This window comes from Panulirus ornatus, chromosome 5 (assembly GCF_036320965.1).
Source record: "Panulirus ornatus isolate Po-2019 chromosome 5, ASM3632096v1, whole genome shotgun sequence".
NCBI lineage: Eukaryota > Metazoa > Arthropoda > Malacostraca > Decapoda > Palinuridae > Panulirus > Panulirus ornatus.
The window spans coordinates 8,863,154-8,885,603 of NC_092228.1; the positions used below are offsets into that span (position 1 = coordinate 8,863,154).

The window sequence follows — 22,450 nt, forward strand, 5'->3', positions numbered from 1 at the left end:
GAACATGAAGGTCCTTTTGCAGGTGATGTTGAATGGTTCTTTGAGAAACATTTCGTAGATGTTTTGGATGGCTTTTCTAAAGTTCATCAGGCTTACTCTAAAATTTCTCATTTTTTAGAGGGTGTTTGTATTTCTAGAAGTCCTCCCTGGGTGACCAGAGATAGGTATTAGTGGTGGGATGATGATGTCAGGGAGACCATGAGACCTGGCAAGCAGCCACCTGATCATGTGTTCTGAGCACCTGGTGTGCATGGCAATCTTATGTGTACCCACATATTCTTGCCTCCAGGCAAGAATTCAGGCTTTCTCCTCAGAAAGATAAGAGCCAACTATCTTGAAGCACAGATGGAAGAAATACAGTGCTCAGAGGTGAATTTCCTGAAACAAAGTGGTAGCCAGGAGGAGTAAAGAAAGAATATCCTTCCTTAAAGGTAGCTTGAGTACACTGAGCTGGGTTGCTGGTGCTCATACCATTAGAAACACTGGCCTCAGTGACTCAATGTATGTTGATTTCACCCAAGTGTATCATGTGCATGTATTCACTATAAACCTTAATGCTGTATCCCCTTTGAAAATATATTAGGGAGGGACAAGGTTTTTTGAGAACCCTAAAATGTTTCTGTGACTTCACTCAAATCACAAGCAAGGATGAACATTTTTTCTGGCCTGTTAAGGACATTGGTGCTATAATCACCTTTGTTTTCTTTTTCCTTCTCCAATTTGTGGAAAGTTAAGTGTTGAATATCATCTCATTCTTGAAGGCAACTTCTCCAGAGTGTGATAATGTCTTACCACTCTTGCACAAGAAGGCAGTAGGCATGATGACATTCTCCCAGGTCTAGTATGACGATTTCATAAAAAGGGTATATGTCCAGAGCAGATGAAGTTTACTAAGGGAAGTGTACCAAGGAATGACTACATTTACAGGAAGTCCTTGCTATGAATAACAAACACTCTTTATCAGTCTGTGCTATTTTAATTCAAATTCTTGAAGGAAATAACTCTTATTGAAAGATGCATTATTATTAAGCCATTCACTTCCTAACTGAATGCCAGCCCAGTTTTAGTGAAAGAACATCTCTCAAGCCTGCATTGCACTTAATTGAAAACTTGTTCTTGCTATATTCCTGATATCCTTAGATCTTCCAGAAGTATTTTATACCATTAACCATAACATTTCTCATCATAGAAACTCAGCATTATTAGTTTTGATGGCAGTGCTTCATCAAGTGTCAGGATAGTCGCCCATAAGATACTAGAATGAACGGCTGTTCAGCTACTCAGGATGCCCTTTAGTGCCAGATTCTTTCATTATCATATCTCATCCTCCACTAGATAGGGAGCATACAGGGTCTTATTGGAAATACCAAGTCCTTCCAGAAGCTATATCCTCCATCCCCTTCACCTCCAGCCAGATATGTATATTATGCAGTTGAATATCTAGGTATGTCATCTGATTTGCATAGCCCCTTACGATCCTTTTACAAGAGGTTTTGTTATAACTCCAGAGTCATTTGATTTGTTGGCAGATCATAGTGTGTTAAGCATCATTGCAAATTATGCTTGGTGGCTGATTGTAGTTAAGGGAATTTGCAAGAAGTTTCCCATGTTACAATCAGTATATCCCTGTTTGAAATTTGTAAAATAGTGAGCAGACTTTTTATTCATTGTTGTCACCGTATGATAAATGCATGACACACTTTCCACATTGCAGGGCCACAACCAGCTGCTGGTGCTAAACTTAGCCTGATAACTCGCTTAGGTTACACTGATGGTGATGACCCAAACCCCAAGCTAATGGCTGCAAAGATTCAGGACCGACAGATATCATGCCATTTACGAAAAAAGCACAAGTTTGGAGGGTCAACGTATGACTGTTCCCCCATGCCATTGGTTGTCCTGTACAGCCTCTACCATGACCACTACATTATCAACATCAAAGTGGCTGATAGGGAGGGTTCGAATTCAAAAAAATTCAAGATCCACCAGGGATTTGATCACATTGAGGACTTATATGTGTCGGTGAGTTTTACAAAAAGTGTGATGGGCCTAATGCATCTATCTTTTGATATCTCAGTTGCCTGTTCCTTATGGGAACTCCCTCAAGGGGGTGGCCTTGGCAAAAGAGTCTCAATAAATGGTAAATTCCAATGCCACTTCTTAGCCTTTAGACCTAATACCTGATGAAATATCCTTGTTTTAATAGAATGTTATGGGCACACAGATTTGCAGAGTTTTCACAACTTTTAGGTAACAAAAAAATTAATGCCATATACCATCCTGGATATGTATTATTCAGTCTTGTCTTGATTGAGTTTTTATAAGCCAAAGATATGTATACCTCAGGTGTTACAGACAACCATTTTGTGCATTTTTGATAAACCTTGTTTGATTTGAGATGTGTATTAGTGACAAAACAAGTTTTCAGAGAAATTTTTTTTAAAACTATCTTATGAATTAGAGACCTCATGATGCAAGTTGCAGCTATGAGTAGCACTGTTCTGGGTGGGGGCTATGAAGAAAACTAAGTTCCTACAGTTATGTAATGTATTTAGAAGTTGAGCAGTGGCTACCTTGCTGTATAGCAGGAAATAGCTTGTAAGATGTTGGTGTAAGAGTATCTGTAACAAAATGATTCCTTTCACATCTTCAGTTCATCAGCCAGAATGGGCACTACACTAAGTTACTGGTAGCACTCCAGACGATGTTCTTCCCTGCTGTTGCCACCCTCCTGGCCTGGTACATCCGCCTTCTCTGGCAACTGTGCTGGTCCTTCACATACTTCCAGATGATGCTGCTCTTTCTTGCTGTGGCTCTTCTACTCATAAACTGTGAGGACAACTAGCCATAGCCCTCAAGTAAAGGCGTATTAATGAAAACTATAGTTTTAGTTTATATTTTCATTGTTGTAACACCATTAATGCATTTTTATTTTTTCCATAAGCGATCAAGATATATATTTTTAGATCCGTCATCATGAAATTAAAGTTTTTCTCTCTTCTGAATATTTTTGTCATGAGGCCAGACTGCAATTGAAGGAAAAATATATGAAGATCCAGTGACCCCAGTTTTAAGAACACTTGATTTGGCAGTTCTGTGGTGTGGTCAGCCTTCACTCTTTAGGAATGAGGTGGGATCTGGATCATCAGTCTGTCAAAGTATTTAGTTTTATTGAAAAGTAAATAGGATTTGTAAAAATTTTCAGTGTGCATGCAAGGATTTCTTGAGTAGAAGTCATAAAAAGCTAACAAAAGTACTGATGTTGGTTGAGTGCAGGTCAAGGAAGTTGTGATATCTGGGAAGATGTGCCGCTGGTAATTAACATAGTTATGTTTAGCTATGTTGTAGCTTTTCTTGAAGGAGTCGTGAATTTTTCAAGCCTAGTCTAGAAACCCCAGCCATGCCCTGCAGGGTCCATTTTAAATAATGATAATGGAAGAGATGGATTAATAACTGAAGAAGAACAAGCCTTATTTGGCAGCCAGCCATAGACCAGGGAGGTACTACTACCTGCATGTTAGGAGGGGTAGTGATGGCATTGTGCTGGGAAAGCTTTGCAGTGGCTGTCATGTTCCACTCCCTGGCCCTGGTTGTTGTCTTTCCTTTCTGCCTTATATACGTGTCTTTCTGTTATTCAGTCCACAAACACAGGTTCTCTCTCTCTCTCTCTCTCTCTCTCTCTCTCTCTCTCTCTCTCTCTCTCTCTCTCTCTCTCTCTCTCTCTCTCTCTCTCTCCATCTCACAAGAAACACTTGTCAGTACATAACTGACACATTTCCTTATTCTGTATGTCTATATTTCCATAATTTTTATCATACATATAGAAGTGGCTTAAAATGAAATTTCCCTGGTGTTAAGCTGTAATGGTGTCACCAATTTAGGAGGGCTGAATGGTTTCTAGGGACCCATTGACTGCCACCATACAAATAGAATCACCAGACCTTCACTGACGCTGCTCCTAGACCTGGCTCTTTCTCTGTTTACTTCTGGAATATTCACAGTCTCAAATTCAACCTTTTCTCTGTTGGACACCATCTGTCTGTTTACTCACCTGATGTCTTTTGAAACTCACCTTTTCTAGGTTGCTTCTTGTCTTCATTTCCAAGTCTCTACCATATTCTTTAAGTTAGTTCTGATCCTTGCTCACCTATTTCACCTCCATTTAAAAGCCCAAACATTCCATCCTTCTTGGAAGCATGGCTTGGTCTGACCCAACCCCAAGAAAAAAAATAACTAATCCTTGTAATTATTATGCTTATGCTTTCACTTCAGCTGTCTCCATAGTCTTTGAAACTCCTCTTAAATGTAACTTTTGTAAATGCTTAGGGTCTCATTCCCTTCTTTCAGATCACTAGTATTATTGCAGTGCTAGGTCTTTTTGTAATATTGTCTGTGTGACCCACCTCTGGTCATCCTTTGGTAGAGATTTTGTGAATCTTAAGCCATGACCCATAACATCTCCACAGCATTCATTAGGGTGTGGCTCAATCCTTTTCTTACTAAATCTCCACCATTTGTGTTTTGTGCTTCTCTGTTCTCTCATGGAGATATCCTTTCCAATCATACTATTGTGAGTATTGTTAATAGAGTAAATTCCCTTTTTTCTATTTTCAAAAGAAGTGTCTGTTAGGGCTCTGTCCTATTACCTATACACTTCTTTCTTTCCATAAATGATCTTTCTTTAACCTCTAACTCAGTACCTTTTTATGCATGATTCCAGTCCACACTCCTTGACGAACTTTATTTTCCTTTCTCATTCTGACATTTAATATTTTTCTTATTCTAAAGATATTTACTAACTTAAATGAGACCTGTGCAGCATCTCAGAATGGAAAAACAACCTTGTTAAGTTCATCAGTTCAAAAATACAATCTCCACTTGTATGTCTCTCTAAATCCCATTTGTTTCCTACCATCACATTTCAAAACTCTACAAGCAACTGAGCAGGCATAACCATATCATTTCCTCTATACTAGACTCCCCACATACTGAGTATCACAAAATCTGCTACTTAAGAGTTATGGGTGTTGTATCAGCACTACAATTTTCCTTCAACAAGTATTCCACATGTAAAGGGGCCTCATGCACCCCAGGATGGAGGTATACTCACGTGTCTGGGATGGTTCTTCTTCTAGCTTTCTTGTAGCCAGATTGGAATATAAAGCCTTTGGCCTTATTTTTTCTGCTGTCATCTCTCTTCGGCCATTTCTGTCAGACCATCATGATGTTGCTTTCATCTCTGTGTTCTGCTGTTATAATTATTTCCTCCATGGGCTGCTTCATCCCATGGTCTCTGTGTGAAGACCAGTCACACAGTGATTAGCTGTTATGATACCTCCTCCTCTTGTAAAGTGAAGCTGTAGAATTCTCTTCTTTCTTTCATTTTTCCCTCATATTTAACCTTTCTGCTTTCAAGAGTCAGGTCTACAAACACCTGAGGAGTTCAAATTAATTCCTGTTGTATTTTTTTCTTTTTTTGATAAACTTGGTATTTTACCTTATTAATTGAAATGGCCTCAGTTGCTTTTGTGTATACCATATTGACTACTGTGAAAAAAAGGAATACAGTGACATGCCCTGACCTTCATTAAGAGCTAGAAGAAAGAGAGAGTATAGCTGGGTGTGAAGCTTCTCAGTTTAACAAGACATAGTGTTTCACTGCAAAGATAATCAGGGCTAATATCAGCCTTCTGAGATGGAGTGGGCTGCAGACTTGATGACTGTTGTTTATGACTCCAATTACTGCCCTAAGGCCTGTTGATGCTTCAGCTACTTGATGGTGAATTGTTTTGAGAAGGAATACTTAGAGTTGGCTGAAGAGATCAAAATCAGCTTTCAGGAACTTATTTTCTGCACAGAAAGTAAGGACAAATAATTGCAGTTGACAGTAGATCACGGATGGAAAAATGAAGGCATTGCAAGAACATTGGTCGTGCTATGGTGCAGGAATAGCAAGTTGCCTTGATAAGAAGGAATATGAGTCCTTAATTTATAGTGCTGATAAAACCCCCTTGTGGTTAAGAGGAGACATTCAGTTTGGAAGCTCAGAATCCTTTTATCAGTTGCTTACAGTTTGTGACAAGACAATATATCTCCACTTTTTTGGAGTGACATAGTAAGGGTAAAAATTTCCACAACTAAGAAAGACTTCAGAGTAAACAATTCCTTTCTTTATCACATGTATTAGCATCAGAAGAATGCTGTCTTAAGTAGTGTTTCTAATGCAGCAGTGTCCTGGAGAGGTAAAAGTTTGAGAGGTGGGGATTAGTTTTAATTTCAACATCAGACCTCTTGACATGATTTGCTTTGTGAAAGGGTATTTGAGATTTTCGTGATGGGCCCCTGCCATTATGATGAAAGAACTTACCCTTGCCTCTGCTCTTATTGTCCTCAGACTGCTGATTACCTTCAGGTGTCATGTCTTGAAGCTGAGAAAGGTGAGAGGAGGAGGATTGCTGCAGAGGCAAGACTTGGTGGGGTGGAGCAGAGAGATTAAGGCATTTGAGGCTAGGACTACTTTTATATTTGTGCTCCAAGACCCTCTTAACAGAAAAAAGGTAGGGGAGGAGAATTTTAGCACAAAGTAGGTAGTAGGTCATAGTTAGCAACAGCTCATGGAAGTACAACTGTCCTGACTTAGGAGTGCTGAAGTAGTGCCCAGAACCACCTTACACCTTTTATGTCAGGATTGCTGGTCTTTGTTTCATCATAACTAAACTACTGGGCTCGTTTTAATAACTTCTTCCAGTATGTACTGTACAGCTCTTGTTTACTCATACTTCTTTACCCTTTCTTCCTCATTGTAAATATTCAGAGTATATCTGGGTAAAAATAGTCATAATATGGTCCTCAGCACTTGGCATCTTGAGACGTGAAGAATCTTGAGGTTCTGCCCGACTCTACTGCCAACAAGAAGAAGGGCTCAGGTAGTAACATTGTTGGTCTGTCTCATGGCTATATCTCTCTTGGTAGACCTGACTTTTTACCATTCATTTCACTACTCCAGATAATTTATACCAATTGTTCTTCACCTGTTCACTACCTAGCTTTTACTCCTAATATCTTTTTTCTCTTTCATATGTTTCCATAAATTCATTATATATCTCCTACTATAATACACATTTATTTTTCTCTGTCAGAGAAGGAATTTTATTTCTAATATTTCTTTTCTCTTTCATATGTTTCCATAAGCTCATTTTACATCTCCTACTATAATCTGCATTTATTTTTATGTCAGAGAAGGAATTTGAATGTATTTCATCACCATTGCCCATGTTACATGCTTTGTGGACCTTGAACTTCCAAACTCTTATTTCCTTTGGTTCATGATTTCCCTGTTTACTACTGTACCATTGTTTTTCTTTTTACTTCACTTACTGTTTTCTTGACTGTAGAGACTATTAAATTCTTTAACCTGCAATACGGTTTTGATATCCTGTCATCCTCAAGCTGAGAATAACAGGACTTTAATAAGCACCTCAAGGAGTGTGTGTAATTATCTATTGCAAACAATTTCTTTATCAAGTCCATAATAGTGATCCAGATATGTATAATGCATGACCTCGTCTGTGTAAACCATGCTGACTCCCATTTTTCAGTCCCTCTGTATTTTTTTTTTTCATAGTTCCTCGATTTTTTTTTTTTACCTTGCCTGTGGTTTACATACCATACTTATCAGTTTTATTGGCCCATCTTATGTCTTAGATATGAATGTAACAGTTGCTCTCTAATAGAAGAAAACATATGAAGTAGTCTGTCAGGTGTTTTTGCACTATGTTGGATGAGACATTAGGGTTATGTGCTGTATACCGTTATAGTTCTTTCATGAAGCTGCATGTGTTCCCTACTCATCTTACTACTTTTTATGGCCTGTCCTTCATATTGATAGTTTAGGGGTGGGTGTCTTTAATTCTGAACTTTTAAACTTGCATTTAACTCTTCATATCCTTTTCTGTTTTTATAATCCTTCCTTCTAAGTTCTTTAGGCTATTCATTACTTAATTGACAGTTTACCTCTGATGAATTTATGAAGTAGTTTGAACTCTCAGTCTCTTCCACGTTGCTGTTCTTATAATTGTTTTATCTTGTTTTATTGTACTCATTTCTTGCTCTTATATACATCTCAAATGCTGCCTGGCTAAGGTTCTGTGGCATAAGTATCTTCTCCATTGTATATTTCTAAAGTTGTTCAGCTCTGCATATTTCCTCCCTTTATATCCCCTGTGACTGAAGGATTCTGTATCTTTATTTGTTATATCTTCACTAAATGCTTGTTTGGATCTAGCATTTTGTGAAACTTAATACACGCTGTGGTATTACGGCAAAAGTTTTTTATCTCTGATATTTTATGTTGAAATAAGATTGAGAAATGATGGCATGTGTATTCTTATGGCCTTGATATGTTCTGTGACTTGTTAGTTCGTGGAGTTCTAAAGTTATTTGAAAAACTTGTCTGCCCAGGGTTTTGCTTTCCTTGTGCTGATCCCACAGTATTCAGATAATCTCTGAAGTTAAGATCCTCCATTATGAGGAATTTCCTACTACATTTTAGGGTCAGACTTTTTGCCTTCTGTATTATACTAATTTTACCATCAGTATTGTCTTTTAATTCTCATGGTTTGACAAGTATTTTTGGTAGATAGTATACAGCTAATTCAGTTATGTGATTTTGCATTTATTGAAACTTTTCCTATGTGCACCCTTTAAAGACTTCAATGTCTGTTAATGCCATCAAGTATTGTATATTTCAAGAAGAGAGCCAAGCCTCTCACTACTCCTGTCCTTTCTTTCAGTGCTACTGTATTGTGAATTCTTTGGGAATACTATACGCAAATTCACCTTTTTTGATGATCACCTTGACACCTCTTGTATTTGGTATGGTTCCCCCTATGTGATCTCTGATTTCCAGTTCCTTATCATTTGCCACCCATCCAAATGCTTTTATAAACATCATTTTGTTTGGTTCTCCTTTCTTTACCTTTTTTTGCATAATTGTTGTTAATAGTACTATACTGATTTGTTTCTTTTTCCTTCTTTATGATTTTCTAGCTTCTTAGGTCTTTCAAATCTTTCTTTTACTCCCTGTTCATTTGATCATGATTTATGTACTTCATTTATCAGTATTTACCACAGGACCCCTTTTAAAAGGAGTCCTTTTGTTACATTTATAGGATTTCTTGTAGCACCAGGGCTGTGCTACACTCCTTTACAGGGAGAGGAAGGACCCCTTTGAAACAAAAATTTATTTGACAAGATTTTACTCTGTCTTGTCAGCTGACAATGGTACACCCTTGTCAAAGGTGACTTTTCATTTGTGGTGTAACCTCAAGCAGGCTGAGTCTGGTAACATCTTTGATCATGATTTGTAGACCTGTTTGTTTGCCTTATACAGCTGGGCTACTTTCCATTGTTTTGAAAATATAAGTATTTGCTTGCCTCATCACGGTTAGGCTATTATCCTGTTTTGAAAATGACCTTAATATACTTGTCTACATTGAGTATTTTAGTTACCAGTTCTTCTTGATTACTCTGTCCACAATTCACATCTTTCATGTCTGATGCCTCTAGTCTTTCACAAATCCTACTTTCTTTTGTATTCTGTATTTGGTACTTTAGATGAGTTCTTTGCCTGTCCCAAATATCATCAGTGATTGTTACCTTTGTCTCATGGTTTACTACTCTCTTAGTGTTTGTTGATATGAAAGTGATGTTTTACAACTTGAGCTTAACCCTTTCATTGTGTTATGCCACTATGGTAGTGTTATGTACTGTAGTACAATACACCATACCACAATTGTGAGTCTAAACCTTTGCTCCATCTTGTAAATTGATTTGGGACGGGGAGAAAGCATACTTTCCACATATTCCCTGAGTGTCGTGGAAGATGACTAAGAGGGCAGAAGTAGATGGGTGGAAACTGCCCCTATCTTATAGTTCAGTTCCTAAACGATTGAATAGAAGGAGCTGAGTGAAGAGTGCTCATCCTCCTTGAAGGCTCAGGCTGGGGTGTCTGAATGTGTTTGGATGTAACCAAGATGAGAAGAACAGAGATGTAGGTAATATGTTAGAGGAAAGGAATCTGAATGTTGTTCCTCTGAGTGAAACAAAGCCCAAGGATAAGGGCGAAGAATGGTTTGGGAATGTCTTAAGTGGTAAAGGCAGGGGTTAGTGTGAGGGTTAATGCTTTAGAAAGGATAGCACTTTTGCTGTAGGAGGAGTTGTGGCAGTGTGTGAAAAATTGTGAGAAAGTGAGCTCGCTAATGTGCGTAAAAATGAAAGTGGAATGTGAGAGATGGGTGATTAGTGCTTATGCACCTGGCCACGAGAAGGATAGCAAAGAAAGGCAAGTATTTTGCGAGCAGCTGAGCAATTGTGTCAGCAGTTTTGATGTGAGAGAATGCGTATCAGCGATGGGTGATATGAATGCAAAAGTAGGTAATGTGGCAGTTGAGAGTATAACTGGGGGTCATGGGTTATTCAGTGATGTGAACAGAAATGTTGAACAGCTTACAGAGAAAGAGTGCAAGTTAGGCAGAGATGTACAAGAGAAATTGGTGGTAGGTCAAAAGGAAGGTGCAGGAGCTAAGAAGACAAGACAAATGAGAATTGGGATGAGTATGTATCAACAGACTTCATGAAGAATGAGAAAAATTTTGGGTAGAAAGTTAATAGTGTGAGGAAAAACATTAGAACAAATGGGGACATCATTGAAGGGGGCAAATGAGGAATTGGTAACAGGCAGAGATGAGTTAAAGAGGATTGTGAGCCTTTTTTGGATCATAGCACGTAGTTCTTTGTTAGATTCTTTTATAGATATCTCAGTGCTTTGTAAGACCTCCCCATTCTATCATATGGATGTTGAGATTCAAGTTTTTCCCCACTGTGAAAACTAATTTGAACATGTCATTCAGTTCCTCACATATTCTGACATCATCCTCTACAACTCTTCCCTGTGACTCCCTTAGCCTCTGATTAACTGCTTTTTAACTGACAGTATACTCCTGATGAATTTATGGAAACGTTTTGGATTCTCTCCTGCCTTATCCACAGTATTCTTTCAGAGTGTCTTCATTCTTCCTTTCTTATCTTGCAATACTAATTCCTTTTTCTCTTATAGGTTCCAAATGCTGGTTGGGTGTAGTGCTGCCTGTATTGTCATCACAGCTCACTTCAAAGCTCCTTTGCTTTTTTACATCTTTTATTGAACCAATCCTCCCTCTTTCTCAGTCTTCCCTCCTTATTTGAGGCTAGAGGTACCCATGTTCCTTCTCTTTCTCTGTAAATTTCTTATTTCCTCTCTCCATAATTCTTGATTCCTGGCCAGTGAACTCCATTTCCTATTTTGTATTACCGTAAAATTTGTTAAGTTTTGTGTGGTTTCCATGTTTATATCTTCTCTTTAATTCTTCTGTCACCTCTATTTTTTTTTATGTTTTCACTTACTACTTAATCAGATTGAAGTACCACATCATCTTTTTATGCATTTAGTGTATCATGTATGATATTTTCTATATCTATGGTAGTATGTGTGAAGATTAGCTCCTGTAATGATGGCTTATCATTCCCTGTCATCTTAGTGTGTTCACTAACATGCTGATATTGAAAGTTTTCTGTATACATTAAAAAATTGGGTCTCAGTGACTTTGTTACCATGAAAATCAAAATTTCCCCTGTCTGTCTCTTTATAATTGAAATGCCCCATTATCAGTACTCTCATCTCCCAAGAAGTGCATGTTTTACTTCATCATGTTTCATCCTGATTATTCCATTATCATTATCATTGAACATTTTTTCTGAGTTGTTAAGATTCTTTGAAGGATTACTTAATGTCAGCATAAATATGCACTCCTTTTCCACAGTTACTCTTCCCATTATGTGTTGTCTGAATGGGCCATCTTCCGCTGTTTTCTGAAACTTAAGTCTCTCTCTTATTAGGAGGGCCAGTCCTCCTCCCCCTTTGTTCTCTCTTCCCTCCTTGCTATCATGTACCTATCTGAACAGAACAGGTGGGATCTTATCTCTGTAGTAAGCTTTGTTTCCACAAGTCCAACATTATCAGGTGCATTTTCCCTAATGCAGTCCTTAAATTCCAGCTCTGCCATTTACTACTAATCCATCTACATTTGTTTATATTAGTTTTGGTCTGATATTACCGTCACCTTACATTCCTGACCTGTGTGTGTATGTGCATTTAGAGGATGTAGTGTGTAGCATACTCAGAATAAAGGGAAAGGGTTACTCCTTATGAAGACAACATACAGCCAGGTAGTGTCTTTGCAGACTCCAGTGTAATGAAGAAAATGTATGGTGGCAGGTCCTTGGACGTACATCACGTTGCTGGCCAACTGCCCATGGCTTGTCATCCTGCAGGACCTTAGTCATGGATTCTTTTATGGGACCTTCATGACCTTCCTCCACTTTCTGACCTATTTATACCTTGAGGTAAGTGATAACTGGGATAGATGAGATAATTTGTAAAATTATACTAGTAAAAGGGCCTATGGTCTTTTCCTCCTCTCATCTTTCCATCATCCTTTTAACCTTTTTATCTTCAAGAGTCAGCTCTGCAAACACCTGTGAAGTCCTGATTAATTTTTTACATTCTTTTTCTTTAACTTCATTCCTTTCACCCGAGATGGCCTTTGTTTGGGGCATATTTTACCAGTGTCATGTCAGTCTATATAAAAAACTGTACAGTGTTACTACATATATGCATGTGTTCATTGAAAAAAGGGCTGTGTGAGTTCTATTTTTTTTTTATTTTGCTTTGTCACTGTCTCCCACGTTTGCGAGGTAGCGCAAGGAAACAGACGAAAGAAATGGCCCAACCCACCCCCCTACACAATGTATACACACACACGTCCACACACGCAAATATACATACCTATACATCTCAGTGTACACATATATATACATACACATACATATATACCCATGCACACAATTCACACTGTCTGCCCCCATTCACTCCCTTCGCCACCTCGCCACACATGGAATACCATCCCCCTCCCCCCTCATGTGTGCGAGGTAGCACTAGGAAAAGACAACAAAGGCCCCATTCGTTCACACTCAGTCTCTAGCTGTCATGCAATAATGCCCGAAACCACAGCTCCCTTTCCACATCCAGGCCCCACACAACTTTCCATGGTTTATCCCAGACGCTTCACATGCCTTGATTCAATCCACTGACAGCACGTCAACCCCGGTATACCACATCGATCCAATTCACTCTATTCCTTGCCCTCCTTTCACCCTCCTGCATGTTCAGGCCCTGATCACACAAAATCTTTTTCACTCCATCTTTCCACCTCCAATTTGGTCTCCCACTTCTCCTCGTTCCCTCCACCTCCGACACATATATCCTCTTGGTCAATCTTTCCTCACTCATTCTCTCCATGTGCCCAAACCATTTCAAAACACCCTCTTCTGCTCTCTCAACCACGCTCTTTTTATTTCCACACATCTCTCTTACCCTTACATTACTTACTCAATCAAACCACCTCACACCACACATTGTCCTCAAACATCTCATTTCCAGCACATCCATCCTCCTGCGCACAACTCTATCCATAGCCCACGCCACGCAACCATACAACATTGTTGGAACCACTATTCCTTCAAACATACCCATTTTTGCTTTCCGAGATAATGTTCTCGACTTCCACACATTCTTCAAGGCTCCCAGGATTTTCGCCCCCTCCCCCACCCTATGATTCACTTCCGCTTCCATGGTTCCATCCGCTGCCAGATCCACTCCCAGATATCTAAAACACTTTACTTCCTCCAGTTTTTCTCCATTCAAACTTACCTCCCAATTGACTTGACCCTCAACCCTACTGTACCTTGCTCTTATTCACATTTACTCTTAACTTTCTTCTTTCACACACTTTACCAAACTCAGTCACCAGCTTCTGCAGTTTCTCACATGAATCAGCCACCAGCACTGTATCATCAGCGAACAACAACTGACTCACTTCCCAAGCTCTCTCATCCACAACAGACTTCATACTTGCCCCTCTTTCCAAAACTCTTGCATTCACCTCCCTAACAACCCCATCCATAAACAAATTAAACAACCATGGAGACATCACACACCCCTACCGCAAACCTACATTCACTGAGAACAAATCACTTTCCTCTCTTCCTACACGTACACATGCCTTACATCCTCGATAAAAACTTTTCACTGCTTCTAACAACTTGCCTCCCACACCATATATTCTTAATACCTTCCACAGAGCATCTCTATCAACTCTATCATATGCCTTCTCCAGATCCATAAATGAGTTCTATTACTTTTATTAATATGCTTGTATTCTCTCATACATATTTAGAAAAATGTTTTACTAAATAACTTCCACCTGAGAGGTTAGGTATAGTCTTTAAGGACATTAGTGACATCTCATGGTGAAAAGAAACATTACTTGAGATGTTGAGTAATCAAATTTACAATACACTACTTGTAATATACTGTAGTTAATCTTTTACAAACTGCATTCTTCTGTTATTCTTATTTTAAGAATTCTTTTCATAGTATTTCGTTATAATATTTCCATTTTATGAACTTTATAGCAAATGTATGGTAATACATTTTTAGATACATTATGTTGACTCTTAGGTATTCATTGTTGGCGGATTAATGAAAATAATGAACTATTGCCCTGTGAAGTGGTAAGCAAAGTCTTATGTACATTCATATGTGGCCCAACTTAGAAATTTTTATTCCTTGCAAGATATATGTACCCCCTGCTCTTCTTGTGCATGTTAATGAAACATATGGTTTAACTCTTTGCTTGTTTGCAGCCAGTGAAACGCTGTCCAAAAGTTAGAACAGCTATGGTGCAAGTTATTAGTGGTTATACGGCAACCATCTTCCTCATTGATGTCATGGAGCATGCAATCCTTCTCCACAATCCACTGCCTTTCGTCTGGGAGTCCTTGCATCTTGGTCTAGCCACCATCACCGTTTTACTGGTGGTAGCTTACCTTACCTATATCACCATGAGAGTCTACTCGGTCAGTGAAGATAATGGCTTGTACCTGAACTTTCTGAAACTGTCATGTATGGCATGTTGAAAGACACAGATGTGTGTTGTTTAGTATATCTGTATATTTTTCTTATACTAGTGTATAGTTATCCCTAGGGATAGGGGAGAAAGAATACTTCCCATGTATTCCCTGCGTGTCGTAGAAGGTGACTAATAGGGAAGGGAGCGGGAGGCTGGAAATCCTCCCCTCTTGTTTTTAATTTTCCAAAAGAAGGAACAGAGAAGGGGGCCAAGTGAGGATTTCCCTCAAAGGCCCAGTCCTCTGCTCTTAACACTACCTCGCTAATGCGGGAAATGGCAAATAGTACGAAATAAAAGAAAAAAAAACAGTGTATAGTGTGTACAATTTAGACTGTTCTTTGTAAATTTTCTTTTGATTTTTTCACCTTTAGGCTGAATCCTATAAGTATCAAAGATGGTTTTTATTGACAGGAGGCTCAAAACACCATTGTATACCCTGGTTAATAGCTTCACCAATGGGAATATGTTACAGCCACAAGAAGTCGACATGAGCAGTTGCTCATTCTGGCTTCATAAAATCAATGTAATCACAATGATTTGTCACTGAACTCGGGTGGACACAATATTTTAAGCAGTTTTGAAAAATGACCCTTTTTTTCACTTTTTGCCTGTTATATTTTGTTTGTTAGTACAGGATCCATTTAATTATCACTTCACTTCTACTTTCCAGTATGAATCATATGATACATTACAAGCTTACTGTTAATCTGCTAGTTAAATCACGGAAACAGCTACTGGTAATGGATTTTTTCTTTTTCACATAACATTGCAAATCTATCTGTCTCTCTATATCTCTGACACTTGTAACAGTTGGAACTCCCTCAGAGGGGTGGCCATAGCAATAGTCTCTATAACTAAAGAACTCCAGTGCCACTTCTTAGCCTTTAGTGCCTCACCCTTAGCAGGCCACTGACAGAGGACGTCTAGCACTGTTTGCAGAGGCTCCTACCTGATGTTCCTAATGACTGCTTCTACCTAATATTTCTACCTAGTGCTCCTGCCTAAATGTTCCTACCTACTACTTCTGTCTACTGCTACAACCATTTTGCCAAATGGCAGGGCTAGTACATAGTGCTCACCGCAGAAAAATCTGGAGTTACAAAGAATGAGCTGTGTGAGTTAAGTGTTGTCTTGCATTACATATGACAAGGAGACATGGTATGTTTGTGGACAGAATGCCAGTAGTCCATATTTTAGTGAGGCAGAAAGAAGAGACAGCTGCTTGGGTCAGAGGAGTGAAACTTGACAACCACTTGTTACAATGCCATAAGGACTTCCAAGACAAGTAGACTGTCCTGGGTTCCATACAAAGATCCCCAGCTGATCCTTGGAGACCATCATCTTATGATACTGGTGCTATCTCCAAGAGATAATCTCCTCTACTTGAGTCCATGGATTAATCACTAGACCACCACAGAACTCCTTTGACTAGAGTGCACCATGTTTCTTCACGAACTGCTCACAAGACATCAATTTCCATGCACATCTGCTCTTGGGAAGTCAACATGGTCTGCAGAAACCAAAAATGATGCCAAAATACACACTGGTTAAATACAGTGTTCCCCTCCTCTATGACTTTACATTAATTCTTTATAGTTACGGATTTTTGTGATGAATGTACAAAATGTTTATGGACTTGATATAAGCATAACTTTTCTACTTTCAGTTATTTAAGGTTTTATACTTTCTTTGGATTTTTAAAGTGCTTGCCTAATTTTTACAGCAACTGACATTTTCGCAGATCATCCTAGCCCTCCCCACTGTCAGTTTAGGTTTGGTTCTCACAGATTCTATTGACCTTTAGGTGTTTCCCCTATTTCTGCATTTCCCAAATTATCATAGCCCTCCCTGATGTCAGTTAAGTAAGGTTTTTGAACCTTCTTTTGATTTTTAAAAGTGTTTCTTTTTTGCAGAACTCATTATTTTCCCAGATCAGTATAGGCTACTTGAGTATTAGTTAGATAAGGTTTTTTAAAGGATTTTTAAAGATGTTTCCTATTCTCTTATACATTATACCTTCCCAGGTCAGGATAGCCCTTCCTACTATCAGTTTATATAAGTTTTTCAGGAGGGGCAAATTTTTGGTAAGAACCAAAACCCCCAATTATTATAAAATGGATTTCAATCACCCATGTAACAACTTTCTGCTACAACAACAGATTCCCAGAAACATGACCCCACAGTTCTTCAAAGAGTGCCAGTTCAGTGCTTGGACAACTGTATGAATTAGTACCTTGATCTTTTTCCTTATGTATATGAGCTTTTTGTGTGATCTTAACAGCAGCAAAAAGTGGGTGGAGTATGAAAAACTTTCCTTTAGATTTGAACAGTGTGATTACCACAGAGGTATATTCACGTAAGTTTCTGATTCAGGAAGAATGGTGGAGACTGTGTGCCATATATTTAAAAGTAAAATATTGTTATTTGTAAGGCACTTCACAAAATGGAACTATGCTACAAGCTGGAGGTTACCATGGTGAAGAGATGGAAATGATAATTGTTGAGTGCAAATGATTTCTATCCTGTGTGAGGCAGGAATTTTGAAATATTTCCAATGGTATATTACTTGGAGAAATTCCACTTAAGCAGTCTTAATGGTTAGTTGAAATGCAATTTCATATGTGATTTTACAAGACAGAGATCATGATTTAAGATTGATTTTTTTTTTAAAGATAAACATACTTTTAATGATATATGGATGTTGTTATGACCAATACAGGCAGTGGTTGTTGTGAGGAACAGAGGAGTGAGGGAGGATCGTGAAGGGCTGAACAAACCAGCAGTTGATAAGGCATGTGAATTATCAGGAGCACCAGCAGGAGTTAGATGGAGAGAAGCTATGATGTTAGTAGTGTCCTGGCTCTGCATTCTGCTCACCGCTGTAGAGTTTGTCATTAAAAGGGTGAGTCACTGAATTTTTTATGGTGCTTATGCCGATGGTTAGTCTGTGGCTTATATGATGAAAGAAAAGAGAAAGAAAAAAGGAATGAGTGGGGGTATGAGATCATGAAGCAAGCAATATGTAGTATAGACAGGAACACAAAAGAACTGAACTCAAGAAATAGGTGTAAAATTTGATGAGGGTAAAGGGAAAGATTGAAAAGCACTGAGGCAAGGGTAAATGAGACAAAGGCATGGTGAATATGTCGTGATGACAGTTTTATTGTCACAGACACATACCAATGAAATTTAAGAAATTAAGCATTACAGCCATACCAGATTTAAATTTGTAATGGTATTGATTGAGAGGGTGAAGGCATGTACAGAGCACCAGATTGGGGAAGAGCAGTGTGGTTTCAGAAGTGGTAGAGGATGTGTGGATCAGGTGTTTGCTTTGAAGAATGTATGTGAGAAATACTTAGAAAAGCAAATGGATTTGTATGTAGCATTTATGGATCTGGAGAAGGCATATGATAGAGTTGATAGAGATGCTCTGTGGAAGGTATTAAGAATATATGGTGTGGGAGGAAAGTTGTTAGAAGCAGTGAAAAGTTTTTATCGAGGATGTAAGGCATGTGTACGTGTAGGAAGAGAGGAAAGTGATTGGTTCTCAGTGAATGTAGGTTTGCGGCAGGGGTGTGTGATGTCTCCATGGTTGTTTAATTTGTTTATGGATGGGGTTGTTAGGGAGGTAAATGCAAGAGTTTTGGAAAGAGGGGCAAGTATGAAGTCTGTTGGGGATGAGAGAGCTTGGGAAGTGAGTCAGTTGTTGTTCGCTGATGATACAGCGCTGGTGGCTGATTCATGTGAGAAACTGCAGAAGCTGGTGACTGAGTTTGGTAAAGTGTGTGAAAAAAGAAAGTTAAGAGTAAATGTGAATAAGAGCAAGGTTATTAGGTACAGTAGGGTTGAGGGTCAAGTCAATTGGGAGGTAAGTTTGAATGGAGAAAAACTGGAGGAAGTAAAGTGTTTTAGATATCTGGGAGTGGATCTGGCAGCGGATGGAACCATGGAAGCGAAAGTGGATCATAGGGTGGGGGAGGGGGCGAAAATCCTGGGAGCTTTGAAGAATGTGTGGAAGTCAAGAACATTATCTCGGAGAGCAAAAATGGGTATGTTTGAAGGAATAGTGGTTCCAACAATGTTGTATGGTTGCGAGGCATGGGCTATGGATAGAGTTGTTCACAGGAGGATGGATGTGCTGGAAATGAGATGTTTGAGGACAATGTATGGTGTGAGGTGGTTTGATTGAGTAAGTAACGTAAGGGTAAGAGAGATGTGTGGAATTAAAAAGAGCGTGGTTGAGAGAGCAGAAGAGGGTGTTTTGAAATGGTTTGGGCACATGGAGAGAATGAGTGAGGAAAGATTGACCAAGAGGATATATGTGTCGGAGGTGGAGGGAACGAGGAGAAGTGGGAGACCAAATTGGAGGTGGAAAGATGGAGTGAAAAAGATTTTGTGTGATCGGGGCCTGAACATGCAGGAGGGTGAAAGGAGGGCAAGGAATAGAGTGAATTGGATCGATGTGGTATACCGGGGTTGACATGCTGTCAGTGGATTGAATCAAGGCATGTGAAGCGTCTGGGGTAAACCATGGAAAGCTGTGTAGGTATGTATATTTGCGTGTGTGGACGTATGTATATACATGTGTATGGGGGTGGGTTGGGCCATTTCTTTCGTCTGTTTCCTTGCGCTACCTCGCAAACGCGGGAGACAGCGACAAAGCAAAAACAAAAAAAAAACAAAAAATCTATAGATGTGAAAACACAGTTATCTGCTAGTGTACCTACCAGGTTTGATGGGAAGTAGAAATAAGTGAAACAAGAACTTGAAGCAACACACATGCACAAAAATTTCTCTTCCTAAACAAGAATCAGCTATTGAGTAAAGGGTAATAAAAAGAGAATAATAGGGAATAATTGGTCAAACTTCAGTACTTATACCCGGGAACAGATCACTTTGTACAACCCCATGTTTGCCACTCTTTCAAGGAACAAAGCTGACTTACAAGTTCAAATCCAGATAAAACAGACAAAGCTAGACTATAAATTCTTCATTGTGTGCTCAACACTGCAATAGCCTCTGCCTTGAGTCTTTCCTTTGTACCCAATTTGTGCTATGGCTCCTTTTATCATTGCTTACTTTTTATATTAGTTTCATTCCCTCAAAATAATATATTCCTTGAGAAAGTCTGTACAAGTCAGGATTGTTTACCAGTAGTGGGCTATTCTTTTTTTTTCATTTATTTTACAAAAGTAGAGAATGATTAAACTGGAATTAGTTATACTACTACTACTAAGAAAATGATTGTGACAAAGTAATTCACAGATTATTCAGGTACAAATGTAAGAATGAATATGGAAAGAGTTACTTATTGAGGTAAAGAGGAATGGTTGTAGGGGATGAACTATGGTTAAGATGAAAAGACAGACTATTTTGGTAGAGTGGCTCTTACAGTGAAAGATTGCTCATTAATGTAAAAAGATGGCAATAGGAAGTTTGTAAAAAACTGGATTGGTGCTTACCAGGAAAAGATTTGCATGTTGTCTCAGATGAATGAATAAGTTGAACATACTGCAGCATGTAGATATTATTTATAGAATTAGGCAGATGTCTTTTACATTAAATGCTTTCCAACTTTTTTAATCATATTGACAGTTACACGATGGTATGTGGATATGGGAGGATATTTTTGGCAACCTAGAAATTGAAAACACAAGTGGCCTTCTGCTGGGTGTCTACAGTATGTGGAATGTCTTCACATGTGTTGTTCTGGTCGTGTATCCCCCAGTGCCCCCGCCCATTACCCCACAAGGTAAGTATTTCCGAGTGCGCCCCCTCCCATTACTTTACATAGTATCTTCCAGTGGCCCCTACCATCATTCCTTAAGGTGAGAATACCCTAGTGCCCCTACCCATTACTCCACATGTGTGCACACTTCCCAGAATTTTATAGATTAAGGAGACCATAATGACAAATTCTTATGGATATTATAATGGAATTTGTAAGTAATTTTTACTTGATGAATGAGTTGATAGTTCCCTTTTTCTAAATTTAAAATGGCTCTTGCATTATCTGAATTTCTTTTCTGCATTTGTCATTTGATCCTGAATTTAAGTCCTGGATGTTCTGACTGAGAATTACAAAGCTCAAGGGTAAAGGGGAAGAATGGTTTTGAAATGTCTTAGGAGTAAAGCTGGGGGTAGGCGAGAGAACAAGAGTTAAGGAAGGAGTTACCCTACTGCTGAAGCCGGAGTTGTGGGAGTGTGTGAAAGGGCATAAGGAATTGAGGTCCAGAGTGATGTGTGTGAAAATGAAAGTGGATGGCAGGAGATGAGTGATTATATTATTAGTGCTTATGCACTTGACCATGAGAAGAAAGATCATGAGAGGCAAGTGTTTTGGATGCAAATGAGTGAATGTGTCTGCAGTTTTGATGCAAGGGACCAGTTATTAGTGATGGATGATTATAAAAGTGTGTGTGAGTAATGTGGCACTTGATGGTATAATTTAGGGGCATGGGGTATTCAGTAGAATGAATGGACATTGGGAACAGCAAAGTTGTGTGCTAAAAAAAGGACTGGTGATTGGAAATACCTGCTTTAAAAAAAGAGGGACGCACACAAGTATAAGCATGTGAGTAGGAGAGATGGTCAGTGGGCATTATTGGGATTTACATACTAATTGTAAGCATGTAGAAGAGAGTCTTTTGTATGTGAATGTGCTGAGAGGGGCAGCTGGTGGGATGTCTGATCATTACAATGTGGAGGTGAGTGTGAAGATTTGTAGAGGTTTTCAGAAAAGAGGAAACATTTTGGGTGACAAGAGTGTTGAGAGTAGGTAAGCTTGGAAAAGCAACTTGTCTGAGGAAATGCCAGGATAGATTGAGTTTAGAATGGCTAAAGGTGAGAATAGATGTAGCTTTAGAAAGAAGGACAAAAACAAGTATATGTATTTGAGTAGAAGAAATGATCAGCAGGCATTGTTGGATTACATACTAATTGATAGGTATGTATCCCTGGGGATAGGGGAGAAAGAATACTTCCCTCGTATTCCCTGTGTGTCGTAGAAGACGACTAAAAGGGGAGGGAGCGGGGGGGCTGGAAATCCTCCCCTCTCGTTTTTTTTTTTTTTTTTTAATTTTCCAAAAGAAGGAAGAGAGAATTGGGCCAGATGAGGGTATTCCCTCAAAGGCCCAGTCCTCTGTTCTTAACGCTACCTCGCTAATGCAGGAAATGGCGAATAGTTTGAAAGAAAGAAAAAAAAAGTAAAAGATATTTTTTGGATATAAATGTGCTGAGAGGGGCAGCTGGTGGGATGTTTGATCATTACAATTTAGAGGTGAGAGTGAAGATATAAAGAGGTTTTAGGTAAAGAGGAAACATTATGGGTGGTAGGAAAGTGGTGCTGCCAGAGGTCATTTTGCTGCTCTTTTTCTCCC

The 22,450-nt window shown here is 38.9% G+C and overlaps 1 protein-coding gene across 4 annotated transcripts in view; it reads left to right on the forward strand.

Moving 5' to 3' along the window:
- LOC139748128 (protein wntless-like) overlaps positions 1–22,450 on the forward strand; it is a 42,845-nt gene that overhangs the window by 13,915 nt on the left and 6,480 nt on the right. For all 4 annotated transcript variants that reach the window (XM_071660804.1, XM_071660812.1, XM_071660829.1 and 1 more), the window contains 6 exons: positions 1,715–2,022; positions 2,654–2,831; positions 12,314–12,441; positions 14,803–15,015; positions 17,788–17,970; positions 20,667–20,823. In XM_071660804.1, coding sequence (XP_071516905.1) covers positions 1,715–2,022; positions 2,654–2,831; positions 12,314–12,441; positions 14,803–15,015; positions 17,788–17,970; positions 20,667–20,823 — 1,167 coding nt within the window. The remainder of the gene's footprint in view (positions 1–1,714; positions 2,023–2,653; positions 2,832–12,313; positions 12,442–14,802; positions 15,016–17,787; positions 17,971–20,666; positions 20,824–22,450) is intronic.